This window comes from Podarcis vaucheri, assembly GCF_965113315.1.
Source record: "Podarcis vaucheri genome assembly, chromosome: 10".
NCBI classification, from domain to species: Eukaryota; Metazoa; Chordata; class Lepidosauria; order Squamata; family Lacertidae; genus Podarcis; species Podarcis vaucheri.
Genome location: NC_138748.1, coordinates 21163410 through 21175874, shown reverse-complemented (window position 1 = coordinate 21175874; position 12465 = coordinate 21163410). Strand labels below are relative to the sequence as shown.

General features: G+C 39.2%; 1 protein-coding gene across 9 annotated transcripts in view; it reads left to right on the top strand.

The window, feature by feature from the left end:
• FOXP2 (forkhead box P2) overlaps positions 1–12465 on the top strand; it is a 339779-nt gene that overhangs the window by 216925 nt on the left and 110389 nt on the right. For 7 of the 9 annotated variants that reach the window (XR_014223814.1, XM_082239662.1, XM_082239655.1 and 4 more), the window contains one exon: positions 1738–1827. Coding sequence is in view for 7 of the 9 variants with exons in the window: in XM_082239655.1 (XP_082095781.1) it covers positions 1738–1827 (90 nt within the window). In the remaining 2 variants the exon portion in view is untranslated. Of the gene's footprint in view, positions 1–1737; positions 1828–3651; positions 3730–12465 lie in introns of all 9 variants that reach the window. The other 2 variants (XM_082239660.1, XM_082239661.1) reach the window with 1 other exon arrangement.

The window sequence follows — 12465 nt, the reverse complement described above, 5'->3', positions numbered from 1 at the left end:
TGGGAGACAACCTTGGCCATATTCTTCTCCTAAAAGCCCACTGTCCCATCCCTTGATGGTGCTTCCAAGCCTCCACGGTGCTGCTGTAAACCTATAGCTACCACTCTGCAATCTAAAATATTTTTTGGCTTAATAAAGGCAGACATCTTTTTAGGCTCAGGAATAAATGAGAGGCCTGCCTTTCCTCGGCAAGCTTTGTGATCCTCTTTTAAAATCTGTTGCACTTGAATTTAAAGCAAGCTAGGGTGGTTTCGTAGGGCTCTTGCTGGTCTGCAATTACTTGAAAAACCCAAGAAAACAGCAAGAGGATTGTTGTGGGTGTGCTTCAGCCACGTACTGGTGCCTTTTACAGGCGGACAAATCTGTGTTCTTAGGAGCTGGCGATAGTGCGTGCAGTTTGTTTACTTTGGTTTGCTGTGTCTGCGTGCTTTCTCAGAAAACTTGTATGGAGCCAGACTGTAGCAGCCCTCTCTCTGTCTTTTCATAATTGATCAGGGGATGACTGCTTTCCCTGAGGGTTAAGAACGTGGCAACTTTTTCTGTTTGCTCAGCATCTCAATGCAGTAGTTCAAACATTGTTCATACCAGCTGGCAGTGTAATGCCATATGCACATCTTGTCAAAGCAACTGTTGTCATGGCTACTGGAAACTATCTTTAAAAAAGCAGCTCATTTGAGTCTAATCAAAACTTTACCTTTCTTTACCAGTTTGGCAATTTTAGGGTGCATACTGTTCAGGTAATCATTGCTCTGTATTTGCAAATAGTTTTCTGTGCCAGTTCTACAGAAAATAAAATAAAACGTAGTTTTAATATTTTCAGATCACAAAGTAGCAACTCACTGGATTTGTTATAGGATAGAAAAGTGAATGAAGGCATCTTAGTAGTTTCTTATAGTTGGTTTTGAAGGGTTCCTTAAAAAAAAAAAAAGACTACTATCCACATTAGTTTTTTCGCTTGTGTAGACCACATTTTAAAGTTAGATATTTTCCTGGTAATTGGCATCTTTCTCTTGTGCTCAGTTTTGTTTTACTTAATTCAAATGAAAAGATTTTTTTAATGCTATATTTTGATTGCAGTTCTATCACCCACAGAAGCTAATCTGATTGGCTAGGTAGTGATTTCTTTGTTCTCAGAGTTTACGAAGAATGCAAATGAAAGCCTCTTAATTTTATTTGGCATTAAAACTCCACTTTATTTTGTCAAACGAGAGGTTTCCCCTTGAATTGTAAGTACAAAAAAGTGTTTTTAATCTTCAATGAATATCCTTATTAATTCACTTTCAAGATAATCTGATGTTGATTCGTCAAATTTAATTACAGCTTCCGGTAACACTTGAAGTCTACTGCTTTTGCTTAAAAATTGTAATATGAAAATGCAAATTGAATGATGATTTACAAGGGTGTGAGCATTTTAGCTGAACACTTAAAGACAAGTTCCTTGTGGAGATGAGGCTATTGATGCGGTTTATGATTTTTCCTCTTCAAGCACTTTATACAAATTAATGCTATTTCCTTGAGGATTTGTTGCACATATATACTTTTTCACAATATCTTGCATAAGTACTTTCTGTGGAATTTTCTTGGTGTGTTTAAAGAAAATGGGAAGTCTTCTGTTTTCAGATTGTATAAGGGAAGATCAAATTATGCTTGAAAGTTAACATTGGGTAAGTTACAAGCAATAACATTTTCAATTAAATGTTCAAAAATTATTTACCTTGATCTTGTATTTACTTGCAGGCTTTGCAGGCAGCCAGACAGCTGCTTTTACAGCAACAGACAACTGGGCTGAAATCTCCCAAGAGCAGTGATAAACAGAGACCATTGCAGGTTAGTAAATCATCTTTACATCTGAGACCTAATCACTGTAGCACTCAAGCACACCTAAATATAGGTATACAACTGTACCTTGCTGCATTCTTGCATATTTACATTTTTTGCAAATGGCTTTAGCTTTACTATTAGAACTGTAATTTATTAAGAAACGTTACTACGCAAGAGGAACCCCTTTTATAGAAGCTTGTAGTGGCTTAAAAGGTCACACAGAGTGAAGCAGAACAATCTCGGGTCCAATAGGCGCTATACAAATAATCTTCCTACAGATAGCTGGGGAATTTTGTGCACATTCTTCACGCTGAACACTTGGTTGTAAAGTGGCAATTTTTCAGGAATGGAAAGCTTTCAGAACAATTATCTGAATATGCAAAGAGCAACCCCTCCTGCTATTAGAACGATGTATTTTATCGAACTGGTTGTGTGTTAAGGGCTCCCCCCGCCCTCTCTTCATATTGTGTAAGGATCCAAAAAGAATGTTTTTATCATGTGCTTCAGCTATTGTTCATAATATTTAATAGAAAAATACGCACAGATTATAAATATAAATCTTGTTAATCCGATGAGGATAGTGGTGTTTTTTTGTTTCGCTTTTATGGTTGTTTATAAATGACTTAGCAAAAGGAGTGGAACCAGGCCCTGCTGTCAAAAGCTAGTTCTGACCTGTTTTATGTGAACCAAATATTTGTTATTTCACTGCTGAAAAATGGAAGGTTCTTAGTGTGTGCATATATTCCTAGGAGTCGTAATAATGTTGTTCTTCCTCTCACAATACAACCCATGCTTTTCTTTACTTCCCTCATAAGTACAGAGAAAGTTTTCAAGCTGATGCCATTGTATCTAAACAGGCATTTGAGTGAATTCAGTGTTTCACTTTCTTTTAAACCAAAGGCTGATTGAAATGTTACAGGCACTGCATGCAGGCTGCCAAAAATGACTTCTAGGCGACCGTGCTTCATGTGATATTTGAAATGTTTGAAAGCCACTAACCATGTGGTTAGCCGTAATCACAGGGAGTCTCTTTATGCTGGTGCCATGCAGTTCATGCGGCTGGTGGTAGTGGGGTGGGGAGCCTGCGCTGCCAGCGGAATCGTTTTGAGATGCTTAAAGTTGCCACATGGAACGCTGCTGTGCGGAGGTGATTTTTGACAACTTCCATGTGGGACCAAAATGAGAAGTAGTAAATAGGATATTTACTAGGGATGGCAAATATTTTCTGTGGAAACTAGTAATTGGTGATGGATTTGAACCCTATCCAAAAGAAAAAAAGCTTTTAGAGTTGTACAAATACTGACTTTCCCAACCCTGAGAACATTATTTTCCTTTGGTTCCGTGCCATTTAACCCCTAGGTTGCTGCATTTGTCTCCTTACTGGCTAGTCACGTATATGATCCCACCCAATCATGTAGTGAATGGGGATTGTGCCAAAATGTTGCATAGCTACATTTGGTGTAATAATAATAATAATAATAATTTATTACTTGTACCCTGCCCAACTGACTGGGCTGCCCCAGTCACACTGGGCAGTTGATGGTGCCACTGACGGCAAGTGAAGACAACATAAATAAATAAGTGGACATTTCCCCAGGGGGTGCTGAAATTTTGCTTGGAAAGAGGAGACATATTTGTTACTGTTTGGAACTGTGAGTACTTTTCTCTCAGGGCTGCTGTAATACAGCTCTGTGCTAGACATGCATGGGGACAGGGATTCAGGGCCCTGGATTAGGGCATCCTGTTTGTGCTACATGAAGTAACAGCTTACTCCAGTGGATCCATACACATATGAAAGATCCATTGCTGATTATCTTGGGTCATTCACAGATCACTGTGTTGCTCTATGGACCTCTGAACTCTATCTGCCGAAGATGATAGCCTTGCTGTTGTTTCAGGATGAAAGATGTGAGTAAAGAGCCTCTGATTTTCCCAGTGTTGCCTCCGCAATACTACGTAAAATGAAGCATCCAAAGTAGCCCTTACTTTAGCCTTTCAAATATTACTCCTTGAACAAATAGAATGTTAAAATGAATTCAGAAGTTGTTATCCAAGGATAACAGATGATGTAAAAAGAGGACACAAAGTCTTCATTCGAACTTCATCATAAACCATGGTTTATTTGAGTAGAAATGAGCCACAGTGAGCCCTGGTGTTGTCTGCTTCCCTGCCTTCTCTGGCGCAGCAGCAAGGAGGGATTTGAAAAATTTTCTTCCATTTTTGATTAATCACAGCTTGTAGATGCATTCAGGCCTCACAGACGGTCATTGCTGGATGGGTTTGTTTGAAAGAAGCCAACTTCAGATTTTTTTCTGCAAACCGTAGTTAAGGTTTGCTATAGTTTAGGATCCAAATGTAACACTAAACTGCAGTTAATCAAAATTAGACGTAAAAGCTTGCTTTCTCCTTACAGCTACTCCAGAGGAGAGGGGAGGTAGACCTTGTCCCTATCATGAGGAATAAAGGAGAGTGTTTACTGTCTGAGTAAATGCAGTTATACTTTAAAGCTCTGATTTGTCTCTTAAGCTTGGTCTTCTAGTTAAGTAAGTTAAGAAATTAACTTAACATATTTATATGCATCTAACATAATTTGAATTTGACACACATGGGGGGGGATAGAGAATTTTATAACGAAACCTTGAAATTTATATCAAGGATTGGTGCTGAATATAGCCCACTGAGTCTGTCTCTAGACAATACCACTCTACCATAGCCACAGCCCTCACCAGTCCTGCTCATTGCTATTCTTTTTTTTTATATAAGATATTTATTAAGATTTTCAAAATATTACAAAAGAAAAATAGAAAAAAGAAAAATACAAAATAAAAATAATTAAAAACAACTCAGTCTTTCCATTACTTATTTTTCATTAGCTTGTTTCCCGGACCTCCTCACGCCTCCCTTTTTTGTATTCTAGATCAGTTTGTGGGTTCAGCAAATCCTTCCCCTCTTTGTTTATCCTAATCTTTAATCTTAAAATATTGTGACATTAAATCTTTACCTATTAGTAATCCATTTTTCATATTCCCTTATAGTATTGCAGCTAAAAACCACTTAGTTTCTATCCAACATCATTCTAACATTCATTAATTTTACAATATTTCTGTAAATAGTCTTTAAATTTCTTCCAATCTTCTTCCACCGACTCTTCTCCCTGGTCTCGGATTCTGCCAGTCATTCCTGCCAGTTCCATATAGTCAATCACCTTCATCTGCCATTCTTCCAGAGTGGGTAGATCTTGTGTCTTCCAATACTTTGCAATGAGTATTCTTGCTGCTGTTGTGGCATACATAAAAAAAGTTCTATCCTTCTTTGGCATCAATTGGCCGCCTATGCCCAGGAGAAAGGCCTCTGGTTTCTTCAAGAAGGTATATTTAAATACCTTTTTCAATTCATTATAGATCATCTCCCAGAAAGCCTTAATCCTTGGGCACATCCACCAAAGGTGAAAGAATGTACTTTCAGTTTCTTTACATTTCCAACATTTATTATCGGGCAAATGATAGATTTTTGCAAGCTTGACTGGGGTCATGTACCACCTGTATATCATTTTCATAATATTCTCAAGGCATTACATGCCGTAAACTTCATACCTGTGGTCCATAACTGTTCCCAGTCAGCCATCATTATATTATGTCCAGCATCTTGTGCCCATTTAATCATAACAGATTTCACCGTTTCATCCTGAGTATTCCATTTCAACAGCAGGTTGTACATCCTTGACAAAATCTTAGTTTTGGGTTCTAACAGTTCTGTTTCTAATTTTGCATTGCTATTCTTGAATGTGTTTGCGTGGCTGGAAAGTACTTGTGAACTGTGATAATGCCTCTTGCTTACCTTCATGGAGTTTGGAGAGATGTATGGGTGTGACCATGTAGAATCTTCTGACTTTTGTGTGGCTAGAATGCTGTACAAAGGTAGGAGTCACCTCTATTGTTCCCCGCCTCACTATTCTTTATAGTCCCATCCACATTTACCTCTGACCCTGCCCACGCCCAGCATATGGTTCCCAGATGTTTTCTCATGAGAGTACATGGCCCTCAGGCTAAAAAAATGGTTTGCCTCTCCTGGTTTATATATTTCTGATATTAACTGCCAATACAAAGCTCTGTGTTGTTCATTGGGTAGTGGAAATTTATATTGAATTTGTGACCCCATGGGTCACAAATAGTGACACTTCCTTTATTTTTGTTAAGCCATATTTAGTGTTGACTTGTTCCAGTATTTCACTGATGCAATTGTATTTAAAAAAGAACATTTAAAAGCCTGGTGTGCTAGGATTGGTGCAGTCTTAAGCTGCAGTCCTATACTCACTTATTAAACTGTAAATGTCATTGAACACAGTAGCTGCATTTGCCAGTAGCCAGAAGCTGTTAACCATGATAGAACCTGCTGGGGAGGGTTCCTGACTGTATTGATATTCCTGGTTCACATGTAACAAGAAACTGTGGTTTGCTGTGGCTTCCTTGTTTGTTCCCTGCTCACACATGAATGAAGTAGGAGTGAAGGGGATGTGTGCAAACACACTAAACTTGTGAATAAGTTTTGCAAACTGGGTTTGTGGGACTTAGGGTTACCAAAAGACAGGTACAGAAAGTACTGATCTACCGGACCCATAGCTTGCAAGGCCCCCAGACTGATGTTTCATTTTAAAAAATTCAATTCTCTAGCCCTTCTAAAAAGTTATGAAGCAAAATGTGCAGATACCTTTCTGATTTATGTGTGATGACCAAGCCTGTTTCTTGTCACCATTCAGTGTTTTTAGCCAATGAGTGAAATCAGAGTTGTTTTTTGGGGAAACCAGGCAATAGGAATCCCTGTTTTTCCTGTAAACCAGGATGCCTCATTCCTGTGGGGCTTTCATCTGAGATCAGGTACTCCCTATAAATGATTTTTTGCTCATTCTCCTACATGCAAGTGGATGTTAAAGAATCCCCCACTCTGCTCCCCATTGACAAATGCAAAACTCACTCCTAGGTCAGTGGGTACAGAAGTGCAGCCTTGGTTTTGGTTCAGGGTTGGCATTGAGGGAACCAGGATTCTTGTGCTTTTAAGAAGTGTGTGACGGGCAGAAATCCAACAGGTGAAGGTTTTTCTCCTATGGAAATACAATTATAGGAAAAGCTTTACCCATTCACATTCTGTTACGCATTTTATGATGCTTGCAACCACTGATTTATTTTGAGGGCCTCAACTCCACCTGCAAAAAAAAGCATACATTTACCTACAACACAAAGCATATGCACATTTTATATAAATCTACAGTGGTGACTCGCAAGATGAAATTAATTCGTTCCGCAAGTTTTTTGTCTAGCGAATTTTTCGTCTTGCGAAGCACGGTGTCGGAAAAGTTTTGGAAAAGCTTCAAAAATCACCAAAAACATCAAAAAAGGCTACCACACCGCGTTCTATGAGTTGCTCCTCGAAGTCAAGTCACAACTGTATTAACGGTGTTAAGAAAAAGGAAACAAACTTGCAAAAAAGCAAGACGTTTTCGTCTTGCGAAGCAAGCCCATAGGGAAATTCGTCTTGCGAAGCAGCTCAAAAACCGCAAAACCCTTTCGTCTAGCGAGTTTTTCATCTTGCAAGGCATTCGTCTTGCGGGGCACCACTGTATGTCCTCTTCTGCAGCCGGACTGGAAAGCCCAATTCACATACAGCGTGAATTGAGCCCAGAAAATCCTGTAAGCACCCCTTCTTACAATCTTAATTTTTTACTAGGGTGTAATCCCCATTGATTAATTGATTAATTAATTGATTAATTGAGTAGTGTAATCCCCATAGTCATGCTGGCCACATGACATGGAAGCTGTACACCGGCTCCCTCGGCCAATAAAGCGAGATGAGCGCCGCAACCCCAGAGTCAGCCATGACTGGACCTAATGGTCAGGGGTCCCTTTACCTTTTTAATCCCCACTGAACACAGTGGAACTTACTTCTGAGTAAATATGCATATAGATTCCAATGATAAGAGATTTAATCCAGAAGTAATCCTCAATGAACTCAGCAGAAGATTCTCAGAAGTAAGCGGGTTTAGGATCAGATTGAAGTAAACGAAGGGGACCAGCATAGCCCATCAGCATCTTAAAGGGTTTCATATTAATGTGTTTCTAATTTCCTCTGTTTTGGCACAACTGACTGATCTGGCAAATGGAGACAGGTTGGAACTGCATTATAAGTCTAATAAAAAAACCTAATAAAACTTTATACCTGGCTCACACATCAGCAAGCAAACGGGGAGCATTAGGTAATGTTTGCCATCACATCTCCCGTGTATACCATGTTTTTATTTAAAGGCAAAGCTGATTTATATAATGTGGTATTTATTTAAATGAAAGTTCTATACAATGCATGTCTTTTTATTATTTTCTAGCAGATAATGGGTTTGGTTATGTTGGCAAATCCGTCAGCTGAAAATTACTGCAAACAACGTAAACCTACATAATGGCAGTTGTAGAAGGGCCCTTTTCCTGTGTTTTTTTTGTGGGGGGTGGGGGTTAAATCATGTGCATCAAACAACTCTATTAAATATTTCTAGAAAAGTGCAGACTTCCTTCCAAAGCAGTATGTTGGTACTTCTCTTGAAAATTCATTTCACTGTGGTCACTTGTACTGCACGTTCATTAAAAGTGGTTAAACTATTGAGCCTTTAATTTTAAAAAATCATCTTTTACTGGACCACAGATAAATGCTTTGGAAGAATGAATCATAGTTCCCATTAGGACATTGCTATGTTGATAGCAAACTAACAGTGATAGATGGACTGGCTGCTGAGTGTTAAGGCTTTATTGAATAAAAATGTGTTAGCTAAAGCAGGGCTTGTGCCTTGAACACCCTGAATTTGACCATGAACTTAAGTTCTATATGTGTAGCAACCATAGATTCACTGTCGCCAAAGGTTTATCTCTCGGCCTCTTCTCCCATGAAACGGAAAAAGAGCATTTTAAACTCTCCTGAATTTTGGTGCCGTAACCTCAAAAGGAAACTCAAGGTAAAAACCACATGCACAGTGGAAATAGTTTTCCTTAAGCATCTTTGATACCAAAGCTACCAAAAAAGAAAAATACATGTAATATACAATATAAAGTATATAACTCTATGAGTTTTTAAGGAGCTTAATGCGCATTACCTCAGTAATTCTAATAACTCTTTTTAATGTAGGTCAGTATTATTTAAATTTGGCAGACTTAGAAACACAACTTCAGCTGACCTTTGGGATAGCTATGAAAAGAGGAAAATATAATAATAAGTTAATGTTCATATGGCACGTTCACACAATTTCTGCTTGTGTGCTTTTGGTTCTAGACTTTGAGATGTGTTTATGGAGCTTGCCCTCAAAAGGTAGCTTCTCTTAGACAATGAGAGAAAGGACCATGGTTCAGTGACACATCACATGCCATGCAGCATGCCTCAGGTGCAGTCCTGGGCATCTCCACAGGTGTGCGCGAAAGACTGCCTGACACTCGGAAGCATCACTGCCAGACTGTTTAGCCAGCAGTGGGAAATCTCCAGCCTAATTAAGGTCTGCCAAACTTCCCCATTTGCCCTGTGAAGCCATTTCAAGCAAACCATGCCCACCTGCCCAACATTTGCCAATGTGCTCTACATCATCAGATGTAGAGCAGATGGTGTATTTCTTTTTTATTACTGTTTTTTTGTTGGCACATTTTGTTATTTGATGATAACTTGTTGTGAGGCAGTGGCTAGAACTGTACAGTGGTACCTTGAGTTACATACGCTTCAGGTTACAGTCTCCGCTAACCCAGAAATAGTGCTTCAGGTTAAGAACTTTGCTTCAGGATGAGAACAGAAATCGTGCTCCTGCAGCGTGGTGGCAGCAGGAGGCCCCATTAGCTAAAGTGGTGCTTCAGGTTAAGAACGGACCTCCGGAACGAATTAAGTTCGTAACCCGAGGTACCACTGTATGCAATATTCCACATGTGACCACACCATAGATTTATATAACATAATGTCAGTTTTGGCTGTTTTAATTTCAACAACTGCCCTCATTCAGCATGCCTTTTACACCCCTGCTGCTCACTGAGTTTAGGATTTTGTTGAACCCCAAGACTTCTTTCTAGGTTAGTACATCCAGTTTATATACTTGCCCATGTATTTGTATACTCGGGACTTTTGCCCCAAAGTGTATCCCTTTCTCTTTACTTACATTGAACCTAATTGGCCATTTTGTTACCTACTTACTCTGAGGAAATCATTTTTGGACCTTTTGCAGTCCACTTTGGGTTTTTTCTATTTCAAATGATTTGGTGTGTCATCCACCACAAACTTGCCACCTCATTAATCACCCAAGACTCCAGTATGCTCACCACTTAACAATTTCCAGATCCAACCAAATTCCCGTTGCCATACTTTATGACAACTAGTGAGTTACAGAAATATTCCTTTATTATTTGATTGTTTAGTTAATTGATTGGTAACGTATGGGGTTCTGTGAGGTTCCATTTTGCCCCCACACTGTTTAATAAATACATGAAACTGCTGGGTGAACTCACCCAGAGAGTTGGAGTTCAGAGCCATCACTGTGCTAATGACACCAAACTCTGTTTTGAATTGTCCTCTTATCTTAGGGAAGCAGTAGAAAGGCTGAACTGCTATTTGGTGGCTATGAAGGACTGGTTGGGCAGGGCAAGCTAAAATTTAATCCAGAAAATCTGAAGTAATGTTGATGGGTAGAGACTGTGTGACTCAGGTTTGGGTTTACAACCTGTTCTGGATGGGATTGAAAAGATCAGGTTTGTGGCTTGGCTTTACTCTTTGTGTCCGTTTAACTGTAGGTGCTGGAGAGGCCATACAAACATTTCTAGTGAGGGAATTCAGGGAAATCTGAATTCTAAATCTCACGGGAAGCCCACAAAAAATAATAATCAGAAAACAGGCCCCACTGTTGTTATCTCCCCCCATCCACCCCAAAACTTACGGAGGCAATGGGAATGGTGAGCTGACCTGGTGCACTTATCTCTGATAATATCCCTCATCATGTGAGGAATGTAACACATAAGAATAAGACTATTGTGGCAGAGGACTATGTAAGACTGCCCTATAAGTAAATTTAGAAAATTGTAACTAGTGCGAAAAGTTTCAGTTGGGATGCTGACTTGTGTTAGCCACTTCAAATTTTATCACACCAGTGTGTGATCGGCAATGGCTGCCAGTTTGCTTCCGAGCTCAATTGAAGATATTGATTGGTGTTGACCTTTAAAGACCTTAACAGCTTGGGACCTGCGACCATCAACTTCCATATGAGCCTTCCTGCACACTGTGAAGCGGAGAATAAACTAGGGCCTTTTCTGCAGTGGCACCCACACTGTGGAATGTCTTTTCAAGCAAGCTGCATCAGACTCTCACTACGTTATTTTAAATGGCTGGTGGTGACATGCATCTTTTAAAAGGCCTTCTTTCTGGTACAGTATTTTGTTTAATTCTGATGGCTTTTTTGTAATGTTTACTGCGGCCTTGTTTATCAAGCTATGGTTTTGATGTATAATTTGGTTGAATTGTTTCCATGACTTCTTCTTGTTGTTGTTGTTACCACTTTGGCTTTTCATTAAAAAAACAGGCAAGATATAAGTTTGTAAAATAAATATTAGGACCCGCATATTTCCCCCCCTCTACTGTTGGTACTTAAACATTCTGTATTAGAAGTCATGTGTCAGGAAATCATGACTCCTGAAAGCAAAGGGTTAAGCTCTGTGTGTACCAAGCGTGTTGTATAAATATCAAGCTGAATGGAATAGCGGGTGGCTAAGGTAAGCTTTGTTTGTTTAGCATGAACACTTAATTGAAGTAATCATTTTATATAAGTTGGTGTGAGGAAAGTTAAATGTACCTATAGGTTTAATTACTTGGTGTTTATTTTATTAGCCTGTAGGGACAAGAAAATAAGTGGAAAATATATATATTCATACCCATTCTCTTGCAAAGATTCACAGCTGAGTTAGTAAATAAAATTTAAGGACAAAAAGAGATTACAATCCCAGTTCTTGATTCTTTATTTTACTCCAAAACTTTAGAAAGACAAATCCACCAAATAAATATAATCTAAGGAAAAAATGTTTGTTATTTTGAGGAGCATTTAAGCAAGCGGTCTGTGTTGGCAGCTAAATTTATGAAAAGTTTACCATAGCACACGCTGGCCTCATTTCGGCGTAACACTGAACCATGCATGGAGTAGCAGTATGGCACAAGGCTGGCTGGCTTTTGGGATCATTTGCTCCCTGTTTTAAACCAACTGAGGGCTTTTGTTATGTCACTGAACTGCAACAGACAGTGATTAGTTTTTAGACGTGGCTTGTCTGAAGGAGATGGCTTCAAATGGCAGTTCACAATCCTGGCTTGTTCAGATAAACCATAGCGAAAAATAAGTGTGATTAGTTGAAAATGGAAGCAAATCCTTCCATTCTCTTCCTTGTAGCCACACCTAGACGAAGAGATGGGAGGGCAAATGCTAGAGCCCATGGCTCACTTAGGCTAGTTTCCATAGTGCTAAACTTCTATGCACACACAGACCTAGCAGTTAGGCTCATTACCTAAACCAAAACACCACAGGGGTGGATTTTTAGTGAGGACAGTAGAAGGAAAGAAAAAAGATGGGAGAGAAATAGTGTGGCAAAAATGAGTGGACCA